Source organism: Branchiostoma floridae, chromosome 4 (genome assembly GCF_000003815.2).
Source record: "Branchiostoma floridae strain S238N-H82 chromosome 4, Bfl_VNyyK, whole genome shotgun sequence".
Taxonomy (NCBI): Eukaryota; Metazoa; Chordata; class Leptocardii; order Amphioxiformes; family Branchiostomatidae; genus Branchiostoma; species Branchiostoma floridae.
Genome location: NC_049982.1, coordinates 30,473,699 through 30,495,661, shown reverse-complemented (window position 1 = coordinate 30,495,661; position 21,963 = coordinate 30,473,699). Strand labels below are relative to the sequence as shown.

Sequence of the window (21,963 nt, the reverse complement as noted above, 5' to 3'; positions counted from 1 at the left end):
TTATAGGGGCCATAATTACCGAGTTAATTGTGACAAATGTACCCGTGCCCTTGAAACCTTGTTCCACAGGACTCCGTATAGAAACACGTGTGTCACAATGGGCCCCTTAGGAACTTAGATTTAGGCATATAGCAGAACATATTTTTCAAATGAAGTTTTTTTTTTCAACTCCTATGCAGCATTTTACACAAAATATACTTCGCTTTCGGTCTAGTTTAAATAGGTCTTTTTGAAAGAAATTTGAACGCTATATATTATAATGTGAGATATACTCTCAAACAACAGCAAGTGGATATATCGAATGAGTTTTATGAATATGATTTCAATACAATTTCATGCATATGTACGTTTAAACGCACTACATGTACTTCAGAATTGAGTACAACACATATCACTGGAGACAATACACAGATACCATTTCCGTTTCTGATTGCACAAGCAGTGTACAGGTGATTTTGAATCCCATATTCTCTACATACGATAGTATATTTTATTACAACTTATCAAGTGCAGATGATGCAAGATAACAGTCTAATGCTACAGGGAAATACTCAAATGAGCTTCTATATGCACATTAGATACGACATATAACATTTACAATACTCACCTCACAGTGCGTAGCTGTACTGTACTTGTCGGCTGTATGATCACGAACTAACCTGCCCGACAACACACCCTTACATGTCGCCTGGCGTGGCCTCGCCGATCGAGATAACACCGAGCCCGCCGATGTTTTCCCAGCATCTCCGTTAGCAACAAATTTGCCCAAACATACACATGGTGATCAGTGTGTACACTAGTGTAGTTGTACTTTTTTTTACAGGTGCTCCATTCAAGTTGCCTTCCGGACTTACGCAAACTCTCCAGTCAAGAGAGGAAGTCGGTTACCACGTTTCATGTGTGTGGTGGGGGTGGGGGTGGGGAAAATATTGACAATATATTGTGGGGTGGGGGTGTCATGTGTAATTTTGTGTTTCAGAATGTCACACCTAAATTGTGAATAGTGTTCGTATGTACATGCGTGACTGAAAAATCAAATCGTCACATCAGCACTTCATTATTTTCAAATGCTTCTCAAACCCTAGACTTATCCATGAATTATGATCTTAAAGAGGATGTTCTTGACATGAAAGAAGATTTTTTGAAGAAAATACGCTGTACGCGTGTAGGTACAGTACTTTTCGGTTAGTAAAACCTAGAACTGAATAGCCAAATCTAAACTGGACAAATGAAATAAAATGACAATATTGTATAAGGAAAAGTCTATTGTATAAGGAAATATACTTTAAAATACGTTCCAAAATGTCGCCAACACTGATAGGTTTTGATTCATCTTGTTAATTCTGTTAGCATCCTCTCAAAAAACGATAAAAGGGCTACGCAGTATTAAACATACACCTCGATATCTTTGTAGGATAATCCCAGCTAATCCGTACTAAGTAAGCTCAACGACCACCAGAACAATATATCAACCCACCAATTCAACATCACTTGTCCTCCTTACAAAAATATTTGTGCTCTGACGTCAACTAGCGGTTCCTAAATCAGGAAAAGAACTCTCAAAAAGCCATTTGTCGAGACGACGCCTCGACCACAATATGGGATCGGTTGCTATGTTTACAAAACATTTGTATTGGTACGTGTACTGTGTGATAGCGGGCATTGTTCAAACTGTCACAACAAGGTTCTGAGTGGATGGAGAGTGCACAAACATTAGAAAGAGGGAGGACACATCCCCATAAAGGCACCTTGTGCACTAACGCTAGTTCACGTTAATTCGTGGGGTAACCTAGATTCGTTGTTATAAAAAAAAACTGGGTATTTCGAGATTTCAGGTCAACGACGTGGGTTTCAAAAAATTAATGTCAACAAATTATTGCAATGTAAAACTTCTTTCCATCGACTTAACTATCCCAAATATCCTATTTTTATATACAACAGATATAGGTTACCCCACGGATAACGCTGAACTAACCTAAAATCGGTATAGCATTAGAACTAGAAGAAGTGAGATCTGCGCATTCGTGCTTTAATCAAGGAGAAGAGTTTTTAAGTTTGCTTTTGACAGCCCCTTTTGTCGATGTAAATAAAATGAGTCTATATCAGATTATCACTGATTTGGGCTCGACTTGGGCAATATTTTGGAAGTCAAGACCAGTTTCTGAAAGTACTGTATGTAGAACACTGATCGCCCACACTAGAAGTAGATTCTCTACAACAAATCTGAGCAATTAAAAAGACAACGTTTTCCACCTTTATTAACTGTCATGTGTTCCTTTTGCCTTGACGATGGACGGGATACAAATAAGTTGTAAATTGGTATTTGGTATTATGGCATACCTATACTTCCAGGGCAATAGGATTTGTTTTACGATTTTATTATTCACTTTACGGCATATATGACTACATTTTGTAGCTGCGATTTACAGTGTGTTAAAAATCTTTTTTTTAAACGGACGAAAATTGATGTTAGCCAACATGGCCTCACAACCGAAAAACTTCTGTTTGGCCAATAACAAAATGCTGCTGTTCTTGTATATATATGTTATACACCTTGCAATCAACAACAGAGTCACTGAATGTGAAATTCCACCAATATGATATCACAACAGTAAGTGTACCATGAAGAACCTTATGTGTAATGTAAAACGGTTGCCCATTGGCTGAGGCAGATTTCATTGTACCTTGACGAGTTAGGAATGTTTGGGACAGTTGTTCCTCTCAAACATCTGCTTGGAGATTAGAGTACGAACAAATATAATCTCATCAACTTAGCTGTCTAAAATATTAGTCTTTTCTTATTTTTCGCTAGTCACACTCCAAGATGGTAGATAGTTCTTTGGAGGGAGATTAAACCTTGTAGGTTATGGCCCCCTAGCGGCTTTTCGGAACTGCAGGGGTCCATTTTGTTTCAGAAGTCGAAACAGAAGGCGATGACGGGGCCGTCATGATGTTTGATACGTCGATAGCTTACGTCAATAAATGATATGATTACTACTCAGAATGAATTAATTCATTCAAGAAGCGGTTAACATATTGATATGCATTTTTATCTTTAGATGGCTTGAATTATTCTTCCCTGTAATTGTGCTAATCTGTGCTATGAATCATTTCTGATTTGAGTGCCTTCGTGAATTAAATATTTGCCAGATATGAACCTAACTTATAAAACTATGTAAACAACGTTTGTAAAATGGATTAGATTATAAGCGCAACCTAAAGTTATGCTTCAGAAAACTCTCTAAGGAATCTCTCCAATTTTTTCCAGTGGCGTACCTAACTGAGCCATCATAGTAAATGTTCCTCAAGTTCCCGCTACTTGACAGCGCCCATTGTAAAACTGTGTGGAAGAAATGGACCAAGAAATGAAGCCTCTCTATTATTAAGACATGTGGTCCGTGGAATCCCGATTACGCTTTTGACGTCTTTATTCTAACGATTGGCGCGGGCCATTTTGTGATTTTGTGAAAAGTCGAAAAGAAAAAAAAGGAGCACCCGGGTCACTGTAACCCTATTTTGCGCGTGGGTGAAAACGCCATGGCACCCCGGTCCAACTGTATTATGAAGTTTGAATGGTAACGGAATGGGGGGTGTTCACCGCAAGCCATTTCCAGTGGCACCCCTGTTATCGCCGGTCGACTCGGACCAATTTCTGTGGTGTCAACTCCTCTTGGAGAATACCTCCATCATCTCGCTTCTAGCCGGACCACGCCGCGTCAAACAAAACCCCTTCTGACTAGCGGATACGACCGCGCAAAACTTTATATCGCCTTCAATTATAGACGATGTTACGTACGCGTTCGGTTTGGCGCGGTGCGCGCGCTGTGATATTGATATTCTTTGCTCATAGTCGGTATGACTTCGTAGCTGCTCTCATAAGTAACTCTGAATCCCTAATTTGTTCGCGAATTGTTGGCGTATGAATGTCATCGGGTATTATTCACGCTCTCTTTCCCCCTTTATCGCCGCTACGGGGGGAGCCTATAATCTTCGATCCTGAATAAGCAAACCGCAAAAAAAGAAAATCACAGAGCCGGCCAACTCCTAGGCTCTCTTTATCACTTCCTTCATATTCTAGAGTACAAGCCGGTATCGCAACCCCTTCTAATGTGACGAATGGGGCGACGCAAACGGCGAAAATTAAGTTTCCTTATCGCGTTATTGCTGAAGGGACTCCTTTCGTACGCGATGATTGCGCCATCTGTCTACGTCCCGACCAACAAAAAACTTCCAGTCAGTACGCACGGCGTAATTGTCGGGTGCACTTCGGGAGCCAAACAGTTAACAATCCCGACTTTCCAGGGCCATGGAGAAATTATAGGTTGGAGCGTGAACAATCTGAATATTATCTCTGCTTGACAAACCCCGGCGACTATTAGGTTCGTGCCTGGGGGCCATTCTAAATCACCTCTTTCACAGTCATAATTATGCGGTCAATCGAAGCTCAAAAGTTGCCACTATTACTACATCTTCCTCTGCGTAAGTGCCAATTTCGGTATTATCTCTCTCTCCCATGCCCAGCCTCCACGGACACGGGATCTACGCACCACCGCGATCTCGGTACTCCCCGAAGTGGCCGATAATTAAGAGATAGGTTAGTCCATCAACATAGTCATTAAGACCGGGTAATTTGTTTCGAGGGGTGTTCAAAACGTCCTCTCTTTACAAAGGGACTTTTTAGAGAACTCGCTCGACCGGGGTAGTAAGAGGTCGCACTAACCGACCCCGCTAGCGTTAAAACTCAGTGTGATGATTCCTACAGATTGACATTTTAAACGGTAAGCCCATAGGCTCTTAGGTGCTACATTCTAACTATAACATTGGAGGGAGAGAGTCTCTAGGGTTGGAGCGCGGAGGAAAAGGATATACATCAGAATTCCACAGTAAATGGTCCTAACAAGGCGATTCTAAAGACCTCTTTTTTACCTCAGGCGACTCGAAATCTCAAAGGGCCTTCTCCCTCTCTCTCTTTCAGAAAGAGAAAGCCAAATGTGTAGTGTGCACAGCCAAAGCAATTACATATTTTTCTGTTCCCCCTGAAAAGGTAAGTGAGTGAAAATGTTAGTAATTCCTAGCGGGGAAGTGATATAGGTTCGTACGGGGTATTAGGGGTGGATTTCGGGCCGGGTTTCTCTCACATTTTGCCGGGTAGTTATCCAGATTTGCCCGGCTCCATCGCTATATCATGACGCTCTATAGTTGGCCAAACGGTCGCTTATCTACAGCGATGGTGCCTGCCAATATTGCCACACGTTTAGATAAAGATCTCGAGCTTTCCGCCAGTCGTATTCAGGGGGAAATGAAAAACGCAGCCATCTACATCGACGCCAGTACATACAATACAGTTTACACACACTGAAAACCATTTAAACCTGTCCCAGTTGAACTGTGATTTATACCAAGGCAAGATATAAAAAAAACCCTCTTGCCTAAGCGTCCTGGCTAACTTTTTTCTCTTTCAAATCACAGATAGTGTTACAAACGTTGTTAGGCGGAACGGTGTGAAAATAAGAGCGTTCCTTTTCAAGTTTTGCTTTAATTGGTTGACAACACGCTCCAAGCAAATTTGGAAAACTCCTATAGTCCTTGTATCCAATCATGCAAGACCAGGCTTTAGCCCCGCGATTCAAAACGTCCCCTGCATATATGTCTCCAAGACAGCCCCTCTCTTGTTAGATCCTCTAAAGTCCTATAATTTACCCATTATGGCGATCAAGACTTGCTATTACTGCTCCACGAAGCGACAAATAAAAATCGCTCCCAACAAAAACCGGGGATCCCCTAAAGTCCCGCTCGAGCCCTCTCTGCCCGTTGGGGGAGGTAAAAGGTGTGGTAAAAGCCGCGGCATGAATATTGTAGGAGGCGGGGTGCAGGTAAGGGGGACACGGTGCACACATGACAACCGCTGATACGGCGACACCGCCGCCACCACACAATAGGCGGCCAAATTGTTGTAACCAATTGATGAGCGCCTGAACTTTCTCCGGCTTTATATGAGAAAAGCGAAAGCCAAATTAGTGTAATTTGTAGCATTTGTGCACCGGGTCTCTAGAGGAAGTAGCTAACGCGGGACGGATAATTGACATGTAGCGTTGACATATATAGGGTAGGCTGTAGTGGGTTTTAAACGTTCACGGGAAGGGGGAGGGGGGATTAATTACACTTGCACACAGAAACAACGTTACGGTCGAATGTACGAGATATCAAACAAGACACAGCAGTCGCTCCGTCCAAATCACCATGGGCTGATTTTACTTCCAAACTTTCGACTCTTTCTACTTCTAAACTGCTGTTAAAAGCTAGTAAAAGTGTTTATATCATAAAACGATGATGCTTATTATTGAATTGATATAAATGATATACAATTCGTAAATGAGGGGTGAACAATAAGTTCGCTGCCTCAGCCAGAAATTAAAAAAAATAAGTGCACAATTCAAAAAATCTTTGTATAAATCTTTGTATGAATTTAGCGAAATTAAAATCAATGCGATTATTGCTTTTTAGGTGACAACTTCTTACGTAAAGTGAGAGAGAAGGAAAATAAACATGTACAGACTTCTTTCTAGTTCTAGAAGAAATGTTTTTTCACTATGGATTTTCATAAGATTGTTGACTGGAAAGTACGCTAGTGACCACAATGATTTGATTCTAGTGGAAATTGATAAAAAGCTTCTTATGTAATGGTGTCACAAAATTCGAGTTGTTTGCCAATTGGAATCAAAACCCTATGCAATCTTACTTAGAACCTTATCTAGTAGCTAAAGCTTTGAAGCTGATTTTTTTTTTAGATACGGTGCTACAATTAAAAAGTGAAATTGAAAACATGCCTAAATGAAGAGAAAAAAACAACCTACTTTTATGAAGTGAAAATATAGGAAAATTGTTGTATGGCTTATGGGAAGTCTACTTTCACGCTATTGCCACAGTTCCCACAATGCAACACGCAGTACGAGAAAGATGTCAATTTTGATAAAAACACAAATAACATATCATAACATGAGAAAGTAGCACATGGCGAGATCATTATCGTTTTATCATATAGCAATTTTGCTGGATTGAGTGTGTACAAAATGAAGAAAACAACACCATTATAGTCTATCATTGTGTGTGCAGATTAGATTGGTGATAATTGTATGGTATGATATAATGTTAAAACTAAAACGCAAAGGGACTTTTTTAAATCTTTTATGACAAATGACATATGTGAATATCACAAATGACAAATGTGAATATCACTACAAGAATACCTCAGACGTTTCCCCTACATATATCATGTATGAAGCTAAACTTTAAATAGAGCCAACTGCAGGAAATGTCGAACCGTCGGTAAGTCCAATTGTGTTTGGTACATATATTTAATATAATAAAAGAAGTCCTTAATTGCACATTTTTTGCTAAAGACAGGTTACATCAAATCATACTGAATGTTGATGAATATATATACAAAGATAAACAAACTAACGTCAAACAAATTTAACTTATCCTCGCTTTTTAGTTTTCTTAGAAATAAAAAAAATAACATGTGTTTTAATGGGAGGTTAAAGTTAAAGTTAAAGTCAAAGGTTGAGCAAGCTACGTAAGGAAATATCGTTAAGTACTTAGAATACGATTTGTTTCCTCCTACAGTACTTGAATGGATAAGATAGGGAAATATAGTTTGTACTAGCCTTTAAAATGACGGCCGTCTTCTATTCTATTCAACAATATTTATATTCAACAATATTTATGTAATAGTAGTTGTCCATATGTCATATCGATATCATTTCCCCGACACCGATGTTACGAAGTCTGTTTTAATGTTTGTATGAACAAGCATATGAAAACGTTTTTGATTTTGTTTGATTTCTGGCGATGTGTAAGCCGATATCTCTGTGTTGTGTTGTGCAAACCATATTATACTAGAATAGATATGAAACTGCTATTAAACACTCATACGAACGGCCAGCAACTATACAAACAACGCTAGCTATCTAAAGTTTGTTGCCAGCGTTTAGAAAAAAAAAGCTATTGAAAAGTTCTAAACATCCCAGCAAAAAAATGGCCATTCCACTATAATATAAGTTAACGGCGACCATTTTGGGTCGAACATCTGTCGACCTCTGGGGGAAAAATGAGCGTGAATGACAAAACTGGCGAGTCCTGTGGATAAAAGTACGGCGACATTTACGTCTCAAGCCGCTGCGTAAACTGCTCAGTTGTTCCATCCGGGGCGAAATTGAGGAAAACGAGGTGTCCCAGTACCCGTCGGACTGATCCCTTTAACCATAACATCCTGTCTGCGCAATTATGGACGCCGCAATGCGTAACTATCAGATACAACAAGAGGGTGATATGAACCCCGAGACAACTTAATCTACAAGAGGGGAAGAAGAAAAATGGCGCTTACGGGGGTCCGAGGGGATGTCAGCGTAATTTCCACGGCGGGCGTTACAACTCACCCCCCTCCCCTTTTTTTAACGGTTGAAAAAAAAACCTGAAAGGATTCGGCTAACATATGCCATTTGTGGACCATTTGGATACACTCTTCAAACCTACGCCCCCCTAGGGTACGAAAAACGAACCGCCCGTATTTCAGCAAGTGGGTTATTTTTGCATCAGAAATTTTGTAAGCCTAATACCACAAATCTGCGAAATATTCATTCCTGCGAGCCGGGTGCTTTGTTCGGGACAAATTTTCTGGCAGTGGGGTCAGCTCGCCGGCTTTGAAACTGAGAGTTGGGGTCAGTGTAGATCGTTCTGCCAGGAAATGCTAGCAATGCCGACACATCAGGTTCGCTATGTGCAATTCTCCATACGAACAACTACACACACACACACCACACTATACTATAGAGCCGCGCAGGTTTAAAACTTCGCATGATGTACCAACGTCGCGTGAGAAGGACCAACTTTGCAGCCGTGAAACGAAGTCGGAAGTATTGCTAATCCTTTCCGTTTAAAGCGTTTTGGATGTGGGTGTGAATGTTTGCACAAGTTAAGGAGTGAAGTTTTAAGGGTCCCCTGATACGACGAGTCGTCGTAAATTGCAGCTCGTAAAGTCGATGACAGCTTTTCTTTTGAAGCGTTTAAGTGTCTCACTGCTCACAACAGGTGGACGCGATGTCCGGTAATGTTACCCCGCTAACCAACAACCCTCGCCCGGTTTAAAAACTCTCTCTTCCCGACAACGGTGCTTTCCGAAACCCGATCCACGGGCGGCCCACTGCGAGCGGCTCGACTCTCCTGTCGTTTAAGATGCGAGGTATTTCACTGTACGCGCTTTTAATGGACATGTTCTGCGGAGTCCACAGCAGATAAGACGATTTGACAGCCACATCTGTTGTCTCCCGCCGAGCCCGAACCGTAACGCACATGCCCCGAATACAGCCGGCAAACCCTGATATCTCCGTCGCCAGTTGAATTAGAATCGTCGGCTCCAGGCATCCCAATAATCAACAACACCAGAACCCGCTAGGAAACCCAGCGGTGATCATGTGTTCGGCGTCCCCCAGACCCAGCCCGGGCTAAAATTAATTGCAAAGTTGAGTAATTGCGTTTTAATTGCTGTTAATGGCCACGGGATCCTCAAGTTACACTGGGGGTATCACTACACAGGGCGGCGGGTGCCCTGCGATCTTGATTAAAGTATTAAATGCATAGTTTCCCTAATTCCCTCTCCTTCTTTTATGATCCATGAAATTGTATATCCAAATAGATTAGCCAAGCGCGCTCCAGGCGACCCATGATGCTAGAGACCCACTCTCACCCCCCTCCCCAAGAAAACTGCTGTAAACACGCAGAAAACGAGGAAAAGGGAAGGAAAGTTTCGGAATCTCGGCTCTTTGATGCCTGCTAACCTTTTTAGTGTCAGAGTGTGACAGACTATACAGCAGCGCACTCCGGGTCAGGGTAGAGACTGGCTGGCTTAGCCGGACCGATAAAGGTGGCGCCTGGGCGAACCGCCATCTGCCCATCCCCGCTATCTCCGCACACTACACCAAATACCTTCTTAATAATGTCATTAGTGCAATTATCACTGGATAACTGAGCCACATAACGAGCTTAACAAGAGAAAAACACGCTCTCGTTTTCTCTTTCTGGAAAAAAATGAGAGAAAACTTCAAAGGATGGGAATGAAAAGGATCCATTTGACACGCGAGTCGAACGAATCTTCCCAATTCGCACCGACGATTTGGTGATTTCTCGGTTTAGCCTTGTGGGTCCGGACGTGATCAGTTCTGCCCCTCCCGGTGTGGTGGACATGTGCCCCTCCCCTCCCCACCAGACCCTGGTGCCAGGTACCCCCACCCCCCTACCCTACCCCGGCCGTATGGACTTCATAAACGCCACATACCGTACAACCGGTGTGGAGACACTGCTACCCGGTCAAAAGGTCGCCAGTCGACCTGTTTTCCCTTCCAAAAAGAAAAAAAATGCACATTTCTCAAATATAGTCTTGAAAATATCTAAAAACACATTCAAGTTATAGACCGATATTTTTTATGATATTTTTCTTTCACGCATATAAATTTTGTAGCCTTATAAAACGACACGTCAACAGATTTAGACCCCCAAAATGAATTGATCGTCAAGAGAGCGAAGAAGATAAAAATCTAGAGAAAACATCTTGTCACAGGTCTGCGTTGTAAATCATTAATTCCTGCTAATCAATCTTTTCCTGAGTTTTGACAGCAGAAGGACAACAATAAATCATGTATTGACATACAAATAAATAGATGTCTGCATCTTTTTTTACTTCTCAACACAAGCATTTGTTTTCCTTTCAGCAAGGATTTTGAGAGTAAGATGGATTCAAAAACGGGAAATAGATATTCCAACTGTCAAGGGTGAGGGTTAGGTTCCTTTCTTAATAGATAAGATTAACTGAAAGAGGAAGGATTCTAAAGGAAGCTAGACAATTATCTTATTTTCTGGGCTACTAGCCCAGAATATCACTTGTTCTGCAATCCTTTCGAAATTGAAGATCATATATTTTCAATACCTGAGGTTCATATGGCTACCCTGTGTCGTTTTCTAATGATATATAAAAACCAGACCGTCTGTACAAATGAAAAACTATTCGTTTGTATAGTGTCGTCTCATCCCTTTGTGACTTTGTGCATGCCAGCATTCCGACCATTTTCAACCTCAATGAAAACGAATTTGGGTTAGGATATACCGAGTCTTTTGAAAGGTTTCCGCCAGCCAGTTACGTATACACTCACTAAAGTCTTCTCCAAACCAATCTTTGCAACGGTGGATGAAACAAGGGGTTAAAGAGTTTACCAGAAAGAGAAAGGGTGAAAAGACATCAATCGAATCAGGGTTGCGTTACGGGTTGGGAGATAATAAACAAAGTAATTGTTGGGTAAGGACTCAGTGATTCGAAAAAAAGGCGTCCTTTCCTTACTACAACAGCCATCAGCGAAACATCTTTGTAAAGAGAGACTTCAATACAGTAGAGAAAGTGTTCTTCTAGCATGCGTAGGATACAGTTGGCTGCTTTGGGGGCAGTAATTCTTCCTTTTCGAGTACACCAAACTAGTCTTTTCCTGTCCAACAAGGATATCATGCCAACTACAACACACGTGCACTATGTACAGATGCCGGGCATATTTTCGACTTCCTGTACCGCGTGGTTAACATGTTGAAAGAAACATGAAATAGAAATATAATATTACATTATGCTGAGCCTATACGTCTGTAACAAGAAACGCCAAACTCTTGTAGAAGTCCCTGCGGTAGTTTCCTGACAAATTACAGGTATATGTAAGATTCTGGGTTGACCATATTTGGGTGAGTAATGTTATTAATCCCGTACCAAGCGTCAGAGTTATCTCCGGGTTTGACCCGAAGTATGTACCGATTTAATTGTCGGTGTCGGCGTACTACTGGCTTCTTTCATCGGGCCAGGGGAACTAGCTCTAACACGACACAGAAGGGAGGGCAGAGATAAACTCTGGGGCGAGGAAAGGGTCATATTTTTTTGTCATCTGCTCTTAATGATCCTATGAATGACAGTCAGCAAATTGCCATTCCTTCTGGGACGAATTCGCGGCGCTAAATAAATACACGTTTTTCTTTTCTGTCACGAATTTTTGGCGGGAAGTATGGGCTCTACTTCCAGCGGCGTTCCTTCTCTCTTGATCACCCCGGTTCTAGGGAGGGCAAGGGGGCTTTTAACGTTATCGTGGAGCTCAAGAATTCGTCGGGAATTATTTTGCTGGCTTTCTATAATTGGTTTTCTTGATCCTTGGGTTGCCTTTGCTGTCTGCGCCGAGTGACATATGGTCTGTATTTATGTCGGTCACACAGCCATCCTTCAACAAGTGATATTCTCCGGGAGACCAAAGACTTCTCCCTCGAGACACAGACGGAATAAGTGGCCGGCGAAGTGAACAAGCAACCGCCGAAGCCACTTTTCTCTCTCTGATACGTAAACTCCCCGTGGTTTTTATCCACGCCAATTGTAAACAAACAAATACAAGTGTAATTGACCACTTGTGTTGTTCCATGCCGCCTCGCCCCCTGTTGTTTAGAAGCGTTGTCGATAATGACTTGATGATTCTTTTTTGATTGCTGATCTAAATTCGATATTGTCGTGGCACAATGTTCGCGGCGCTTTTGAAGTTTGCAGATTAAGTGTATCAATACATTGTAATTCATTCGTTCATTCGTGATATTTTAAATCCTAAAGTGTAATTATTTCCCAATTAACTAGCCAAGAAAATTGTAGACACGGGAACTTTTTTTTTCCAGGGTGTACTAGAAACGGCATGTGTAGAAATTTATACTCGGTCAACATTGGCGTCTGGAGTAAATCTAGCGAGAAATTGTACGACTTTCTTTGGGGGCGAATTTTGCGGAAGTTCGCAGCGGGACGCTAGACTGGTTCCGTGACAGAGAAATTGCCGGACCGGACCGTGACAGGGTCCCCTTTCTACTGGCACTACCCTCTCCTACACACATGTATAAAAAACACACAACCATACACCGAATTGTAGGAAATTGGATATATCACGGATGACGATCACACGCGGTAAGAAGATCAGAAGGAAAAGGAAACGCACAAATAAATTACGACCAGATTAAAAAGTCAGCGGAAGTGAAAATTTGTCAAGAATGCGTGTGTCAGGAAGAAAGCTACAACAGTCCTAGCAGATGGGACTCCTGTGTTCGGTGTGAAACCTTACAACTGACCCCCAGCGCGGCCATAAAACACTTATCACCTGAATGAACCCGTATTATGAACCTTTTTTCTCACTCCTGAGTTGATTCGGTTGAGTGTCGTTCACACAAAAAGACAAAGCGAGTCGACAAATATTGATGTCCCCCCATCTATTATCGCCTCATTTCGGAATCATTTGTCTGATTGATGTGGAAATGCCTGTAGAGCACAACCCGTTGTGCGGACCAATAATTATCCTAACAGGCCATTATTACACGGACTCGTACAATTGTCGTGTCCACTTCTCGTCGTGTGTTAAACTCGTCGTAACAAAATCTCACGGCTGACTCCCGACAACAATACGACGATGGTATAGTTTGAGAAATTTCTGTCAGAAGTTGAGTCAGAGATTGAGAGAAAAACACGTACGTCCGGATATTTTCTGCACTCCTTTTCTTATTCGGACGTTTGGTGTCCGGAGGCGATATGGTGGGGGCTGAATTCCTCCTAGGGGTAAGTGTTACATATTCGGAGTGATTGTGGTCCCTTTGATCCCGCCGTTCGTGGCGCCTAGAAACAACACAACTTGTCTGCGCATTGAAATATCTGACAAATCAGGTCAGATTGTTTATCCTCACAATTAGTACTGGCTAGGTCACAAGGTAATTGATCACTCTTCTGGGAAAAAAGAAAGAAAGAAAGACATTCTCCAAACGATGTCTTTTTGATAAAAACATGAAGGACTCGAGATGAGTTTTTGCAGATATCAAAGTTGTGAAACGTGTAATGGAATCCTTCTTGTAGTTTCTTTACAATATGATATAGGCGAACACTGAAAGAGAGTTCACAGAAAAGTTAGTTTGTGTCTGCGCATCGTTGGTGTCGCGCACATAATTGCGTTTTGTGGATTGGCCAATCGCCGGAATTGTTTACAAGATTAGCCCCACTCTTGGCAATAAATGCCACAGCGAGAGGCCAGATTACCGTAGACAAATTTATTATTTATGACCAACCCCATCCCTCGACCAATTAGCTGGCTCGTGTCGCCTACGTCACCGCGCGATGATCAGATGATTGGGCTGCTGGATTGACATGAGGTTTGCGGGTAAAACTTGAAGGCGTTACTTCTGGGCTCTCCAAAATTGTAGCCTTCTGTTGCGAACTACACTCCTATTTTTCACCCCAGCAAACACAAAACACGGGGTACGCGCGGAGGTTGTAATTGTCGTAATGGCTCAATCCACGCTACCGACGAGCAGCAACTCGGCCTTCAGTAAGCCGACAACTTCGGCCCCGTCCTCGGCGAGCAGTCCGACCAGCACCGAGAAGCTGCCCTTCAGTGTCGCCTCCCTGATGGCTGATAAGCCGAAGGAAACGGAGCAGAACCAGTCCGACAGCGGGCCGCCACCTCTCCAGTCTCCCGGCGGGCCCCAGTCGCCTGCCTCCCCGCCGGCTACCGTACCAACCGCCCCGGCACAACCTCCCTCCCGTCCGTCGGACTTCAGCGTCGAAGGGATCCTTAGCAAACCGTGTTCTTCGGAAACAGCGGCGGCTGAGAAGGGACATGACCCTACAGGATTCGCCGCAGCAAGGTTCCCTTGGCTTCAGTCTTCACGCTACTCACCCCCGCCCAGTAAGTGTCCTTTTTACGGTGTGCCTACTACGAACACATATGGTACCATAAGAAGTGATTTATATTTCACGGAATACCTACGCAACACCTAGCTAGCACGAGCGTAGTCAATTATAGTGTTAGATAGAATATACTCTTCTGAAAACCCACACTGTTGTAAGAGAGCAAAAGCCCAGATAGCCTAAGTATAGCGCAACGTGTACATGGATTACGTCGTCCAAATTTTTTGTTGATACGTCAAAAACATTTGACAGTGTATAGCTGTCGTAAAACTTGAAAACTTGATCGTTTGCAAACGTCAACTTTTCACCACCAAATTCCTCTCGTCTGTTATTACTCCGGACACATAATACATATTGTGCACGAAAGTCTTGGAAACATAATACGTCATTGTTGTGCCGGCTTCTTGTAACAAGTTTCACCACTGACACAGAGTATACGCGCGGTGCAGTCAGTGTTCCGTAGTTCATTTGAGATAAGCGGTGTTCGGAACGCATTCCTGCGTTTGTCGCACAAAACAACTGACAATTAGCGGCATAGAAAGGCGAAGTTTATGAAACAATGCTGTTAGAAATTTGGACAATTTTAACAGCGGGAAGTTTAGCGAGGCGAAAAATACGGTTTCTTTTTCAAAACATGTGACACACACACACAAACACACATAATGTGGTAGTTGTAACGTTAGCTTTTGTAGCTTCCCATTTCTTATCTACAAATGTTCTAGGATTGTTGACTTTAGTTTTTTTTGCTTTGTTCCAGGAGATAGACTCCCGACACCGAATAAGTGCACCCTAAGGAAACACAAGACAAATAGGAAGCCAAGAACGCCGTTCACCACACAACAGTTGCTCGCGCTGGAGAGAAAGTTTCGCCAAAAGCAGTACCTGTCCATAGCCGAGCGGGCCGAGTTCTCCGCCTCTCTAAATCTCACGGAAACACAGGTGAAAATTTGGTTCCAGAACCGGCGAGCCAAGGCGAAACGTCTGCAAGAAGCCGAACTGGAGAAACTCAAGATGGCGGCCAAACCCATGCTACCACCGGCTCTCGGTATGACCTTCCCTTCACCGTTTTACGCGGCCGCTTCGCCCTTCCATAGACCAGGACTGCCCGTACAAGCTTGCCAGATCGGCCCCTACACCTACTACCCCTCACATACCTACGCTGGGTTCATCCACTCGTCATAAAAGACCGGAGTGAGAGAGAGAGAAAAAACATTGTACATGAACTGTGTAAGTGGAAAGTTTATACCTACTTGTGCGTAAGTTATGTCATATAACTTGAATGGACAAAGAGGCTTGTAGCCTAGCACACGGACACGCAAACGTATTATAAAGGGACAAAATATGTCCAAAATGGGCACAGAAGACTCGCCGACACCCTTGCAAGTATGTGCTTTGAATGGATGGAAGATATACTATGTATTATTGTAAATGTGCCCTGTATTTTTCAATTGTATATTATGTTGAAAATGCTTTTGTTCCGACGACATAGCAGCTTCATTGTTGCCGTAAAAATTCACGAAATTACGAAAAGCTTTCGCGAATATATATGAACATTATGTACTAGACTTGTTATATGATGAGATGTTATATTTATTTTTGGGAAATCGTGTGGACGTTTATAAGAATAGTGTGGCGGGGTCCGACAGCTGAAACCTCGAGGATGCCCCCGGGTTTCCAGCTAAGGGGTCACCCGTCAAAAAGCTTCCAACACCCGCTGTGTCGTGAAAGCAACACCGTATAAAGACCCCATCAATCCAAGGACAACGATCTCTGACACAAAGCGTCCAGAAATTCCCTTGAAATTCTCTGTAAAAAGATCTTGTTGACAGAATTCATGCTATATAAATGTGCAAACGCTCCTCAAAAGTGTGCAATGCTCGTTTTTGTAGTGTTCTCTTCTACCGACACAGCCTGTGTTCTCTATAGTCTCGCTGTCCCGTTATAGGAAAAGGACCTTGCACGGCCGATACTGTTTCGGCCGGTGTCAGAATATTTGCTTTGGCTTGCATGCCACCACTAAAATGTCACTCAACCAAACCTCCGTTTATGTACCACCGTGTAAAACAGGACTAAAATGCGGTATATAAATGTATAACATAATCCTTGGTCATTAAAATGCTTCCTAAAATGTAGGAGCTCGAATACACGCCGGCTTTTGAATAATCACTTTGAGCCTCCAATATGTCAATGTATAATATTTCACCCTGTCGAGTTTGTTATTGATAGCATATTATACCCGTCATACCCCAACCCCATATAACACCCCCAGTGGAAGCTATTGCCGGTCCCTTATGGGTACTAAAGCATTGTTTTAATTACAAGCTTTTCGGCTCTAGATTTGGGTCCAACGTGTATCATATGACAATATCCTCTACAAGTTTTACATAAGAACAACGGTTCAAAAACATTTTAAAGTTACGATTGTTTTTTTCTGGAGACGGTATACCACCAGCAGTCGACCTGTTAAAATCCGATTACGATTCTTAGGTAAATGGCACGACAACAAGAAACAAACGTTTGTCTAAGTCATTTACACCTCTTCAAGGAAGGCGTGAAGAAAAGACGAGTGGTTGACACCCGCGGTTGTTTAGACAATTTAGACCGTAAAGCCGATAATGAGAGAATTGTTCTTTGTCGTGATTTTCCCGCCCTTTTGTTTTGTCGGTGGAGTTGATTTGGTCGGCGTGGTGTGATGATATTCTCCAGGGATGTGGTGTGAGGGTGCATGTGTTTATCACATTTGTTGTGTGGCTTCTCTCAGTCCCAGTGGACAAGTCAGCATGACCAACCAGTTTCTAGAACCAGAACGGGAACAATATTCTTCCAAGTATCATTCTGCCAAATGCACAACAACCGTTTAAACAAAATAGTTACAGAATTATACGTTTCTCAATGTGTTACGTACTTCGACAGGAAAGCTAATACTAGTAATAAGATCGTAGTACATTTGCTTAAAAAAATTCAAAGCAATTTCTTGCGTAAACCCATTGAGGAATATATATCTTACCTATGACCTTTTCTGTAAACGTTCCACATATTCATAAAATATGAAATGGTAACTATAGGAAACAAGTTGGAGAAGTGATATCCAGGGTATAGCAGTGGTTTGGAGAAGCGCACGCTTGGCTTTCTTTCTCGGCGTGCAAGTGAACAAGTGCCGTCCGTAGCACAGAGTCACTCGATGCTCGGGTATCAGTATTACTAAATGATAAATCACTTATCAATGAATACAAGAAAAATTAAACAAAAAATGCTCTAACATCAGACAAAGGACTGAAATAGAAATTGTCAAAAAAAGACGTATACCGGTCCCTTAGCGGGTTGTGTGTTAATTTTGATGTATCGTAGGTACGTACACCGAAAACTCTATTGAGGTACGTAAAAAAATATTGTGCTGTTATACAAAAATTTAAATCCGGATATTGTGAAAACAACGCTAACTTCCCTTTCTTCGTATGTAACGTTAGATAAACATTTTGCGTGTTATATGGCGAGTTAGTATGTTTTGAACACCCGGTGAAGATTCATAGACCAAGGAGCTTTCATCGAAAAAATTGCCGTGTAGGCCGGTGACTCTTGCTGTATGCTCTCTGTCTATTGTTCGAATGCATGTGACCGTGCTCTTTGCTTTTCAAACCTGTGTTTTTCTCGATGAACTGCTGGCCATTTTCTTGTCGGATGTTGTTGGTGCTTTTGAACTCTTATTTGTTGGTACTGTTGAAGTGCTGTTTATTCCCAAACAGCTTCAAATATTGTACACATCGGAACCACTGGTATATATGCGGCAAAGTCGGGACGTAGCTACCCGTATACAATCTCCCCATCCCCGTATCTTTTCTCGCGATTACTCGGTGGCGTGTTGTTCCAAAAGCCTCCATCGCACATTTCTACATCATTAGTTACGTTGATTACGTTTTGTGACATAATTGCCAATACAAACATTGTGTAAACACATATATAGCCAGGCGTTCGGCTTGTGTGTGTATACGTACATGCCGTGTTGTCCCAATACAAACGCGCTCTGTAAAGGTCTCTAAGAAATCTTAAAAGCCATCGTCTTGAAGCGAAACAAGGGTGTAAAGAAAGTGTCGTACAGTTCCTGGTAGCAGTAAAGTTTTCCTTTTAATACGTAGGTGGGTTGAGAATAGGTGTGATAACCCCTTTGTACATAAAACCTTTCAGTTGCGGTTTCAAACCACCGCACCGCTGGCCCTCTATCCTATGGGACCCTCTTCAATTGCCTTTCATTAACAATATATTATTTCTGGAGCGTACCCCTCAATTGAGCTCCCTGCGAATCCCACACCCTCGTTGGGGGAAATAATTTCCCCTAAAAATTAATAGTTCGGAGCATATCAAATGTAACACACCATTAGCGCAGCTCAATCGTCGAGTCCCATGTGATATCATTGTCATTTAAACGTTCTTTACAATTCAATAACGATAGAGTGTAATACAATATCGGGCCCATTATAGTGGTTTGGAATGACTACACAACTTTAATTACACTGTTTGGCAGGTGATGGTGATAGATATATTTTCATCATTGTGGGTCGCTAAGCGTGCAATAATTGACTTTACCCATTGACACAATATATGGTCCCCATCAAATTTTGCTCGCAGCGATATGTAGTTATTATTTTAATTTCGCCCGGGTCTGAAAATTCGTGCACGGCTACGATAACGGAGGTAAACGGTCTCTTGGCTACAGGGTTAATATCGTTTTCAGTCGAACTGTGCAATAATTACTGCTCGCTTCGCCTGTAGGATTTGGGGAGATAGCGGGTACCCGACTGCTTTGGGGTGGGGAAGGGTTGTCATAAGAGCCGTTTTCAGGCCTCAAAAATCCGTACTAATCTTCAAAATACACCAGGAAAAAAAAAGAAATTGCTACGAACTTGAAACAGGAAGAGTTCTGTGCACGGGGAAATAAATTACGTCGCGGATACGCTTATTAAAAGATAACAAGCAGGTTCGTTTTTACGAAGTATATTTGTATATTTATCATTCAAAAATGTATCATACACTTCCGAAATGAATATATAAACTTACAAAAATTGTAAAAGAGAAGAAATCAAACAAGGAAATAATTGATATCATAGAGCTGTTTCGGACTGAAAGTTTATAGGAGGTAATCCATACAAAGGGATCGTATGAAAATATGGGACTAAATATTGTGGCAATATTGATTTTAATATCAAGCATTTGAAAGGTCAAATGTTCGGGAAACATGATATTAAGTCGTGGTGGAATAAACGCACTCTACCACCGTTTTGGAACTATTGGGCGAAGTTCTGAAGTACCTTCACATTAAAAACCAGATGGTTGTATAAAACGATTCGTATTTCTTTGTTGTAAAAAGGTGACATTTGTAGACTTTGTATTCGAACTCGGTGATATTTGAGATGGTTCTTTTTTTATAGTTTGTTCCGTTACTTTGAAGAAAAGTGAATTTCAATATTGACATTTTCTCTGGTCTTTTTTGTGAGGATATTTGAATCGGTAGTGTGTTTGGTAGCTAGGATTCTGTTTCGTAAAGATGTGGTCCCTCAAAACGGCACCTGCTTCTAGAGATCTTCACCCAACATTCAACACTTGTCCCCACCACTTCAAATCTTCAATCGACTCACTAAATTTAGAAAATCCCTTTGGGATTTTCTTTTCAGTAACGACCAAAACAGAAATCTTTTCTTTTACGACTGGAAGAATTTTGTACGTTTTTCTAGTGTCTTAATTTGCAAAGAGATTGACCGGAACAGGAATGGATATATCGTGGGTTTGATCAGTCTGGTCTAGTGTGTGTTCGTAGGCTAATTCAGAGGTGGTTTCTAGACGCGCGCTCGCTGTTTGGTTTGTAATGTATACCATAAACTCCTGTTCCTTCCGTGTACAGGCCCCCAGCCACTAAACTCCCTATCAACATTTGTTCCCCTTTCAACACGGCAGTCTGGGTCTCCCATAACCTCAGGTTCCCACACTCGACAAACAATGGTCCCTGCTGTAAAGTACACATTATCCCCCACCGCAAAAGTTTTCTCTATACCTTATTAACAAGCAATCATTGGGTCATTGAGCTGTCGACGGCCGCATATGAATAGGGTTCTGATGGGTCTATTAAGGGTGCCCTAATGGTCGTATGGCGTTTGGAGAACCGTACAGATGGGAAAGTTAGCTGGCTACAAACTTGTCGATTTGAGAGACGTCCAAGCAACTGTTGCTTTGAATTTTACAGTGGTTTTATATAGTAGACGAGTCTAGCATGTGTGGGGAGGGGGGTGGATATGTTAGAGATGTGTATATACCGTACTGGGTGTGACTTTTGCCTTTCGGCGGGCGGTGGCTAACTTTTTGGCTGACATGTGTTTTGGTCGTCTTTCCCGAACCCTCGGGCTTCTCTGTATACCGGTCCTGTCGAATTCTCTCGGAGATAAAAGACTGATTAATAGTTTTATACAGGTCGGTGATCGTCCAAAATTCTTAGAAATTTTCGTCGTGCGGTTCCAGTATTTGAGACGTAGGTTTGACGCAGCTATAGGTTTGACAAAAAATAATAGAAAATACGGAGAAGATAGCGTCACATGTTTACATATTGTTCAGTCATAGTATACAGATATCGAATTGGGATCGAAAATTTCGATTTGTGTTTATGTTCAAAATGTGGGGAAAGTTTGACCGCTAGCGGGCGAGGTCACCCGTAAAGAGAAAAAGGCTGACCACAGTAAAAGTGGCAATTCAAATTCAATGAAGAAATTTCGTGTCGATTAAGCAGGTTCCGCACCACATGCCATGTTGTATGGAGGCTGTGCATTCCTTAGGTGTAGCGGTGGTCACGATTTTCTTTCTCTTCCTCTCACACGATCCTCCTGTGTCCATAGGAGAGAAGAAATGGTCACCTTTCAACCCTGTTTTGTCCACATTTATATGTTTTCTCGACAACATGACGAAGAAAGGGGCACGCAGTCGACCACCAGGCGGTACAAATGGCTCTGCGCCCGCCAGACAAAGACAGGTACAGCGTGCGGCAAACATCGGGGTAAATAAATGCTACCCTCGCATTAACCTCGCCACTTCATTTTCCCACGATCGCAGCACACATTTCGATTGTTGTTCCCCTCGTCATTTTCCGGACTACTGGTTTGAATGGTCCCGTCAGAGCAGAACGTACCGGCTGTTACTTTTTT

The 21,963-nt window shown here is 42.3% G+C and overlaps 3 protein-coding genes across 5 annotated transcripts in view; 1 reads left to right on the top strand and 2 right to left on the bottom strand.

Moving 5' to 3' along the window:
- LOC118414830 (S-crystallin SL11-like) overlaps nt 1–846 on the bottom strand; it is a 29,479-nt gene extending 28,633 nt beyond the window's left edge. The window contains exon 1 of one of the 2 annotated variants that reach the window (XM_035819094.1): nt 608–846. The gene's annotated coding sequence lies outside the window, so the exon portion shown is untranslated. The remainder of the gene's footprint in view (nt 1–607) is intronic. The other variant, XM_035819093.1, reaches the window with a different exon arrangement.
- LOC118414804 overlaps nt 1–21,963 on the bottom strand; it is a 1,072,569-nt gene that overhangs the window by 346,838 nt on the left and 703,768 nt on the right. The gene's annotated exons all lie outside the window — the stretch shown is intronic.
- LOC118414822 (homeobox protein MSX-3-like) lies at nt 14,216–16,928 on the top strand. 2 transcript variants are annotated; one of them, XM_035819084.1, is made up of 2 exons: nt 14,216–14,780; nt 15,543–16,928. In XM_035819084.1, the coding sequence occupies exons 1-2, from the start codon at nt 14,378–14,380 to the stop codon at nt 15,962–15,964; spliced, it is 825 nt and encodes a 274-aa protein (XP_035674977.1). In that variant the 5' UTR covers nt 14,216–14,377; the 3' UTR covers nt 15,965–16,928. The 2 variants fall into 2 exon arrangements, with proteins under 2 accessions (XP_035674977.1, XP_035674976.1); XM_035819083.1 differs by having other exon boundaries at nt 14,221–14,780; nt 15,540–16,928.

Coding starts and splice junctions, on each gene's coding strand:
- LOC118414822 (XM_035819083.1), top strand. CDS start 14,378: ATGGCTCAATCCACGCTACCGACGAGCAGCAACTCGGCCTTCAGTAAG. Junction 14,781..15,539: donor ACGCTACTCACCCCCGCCCA/GTAAGTGTCCTT, acceptor GCTTTGTTCCAG/GAGATAGACTCCCGACACCG.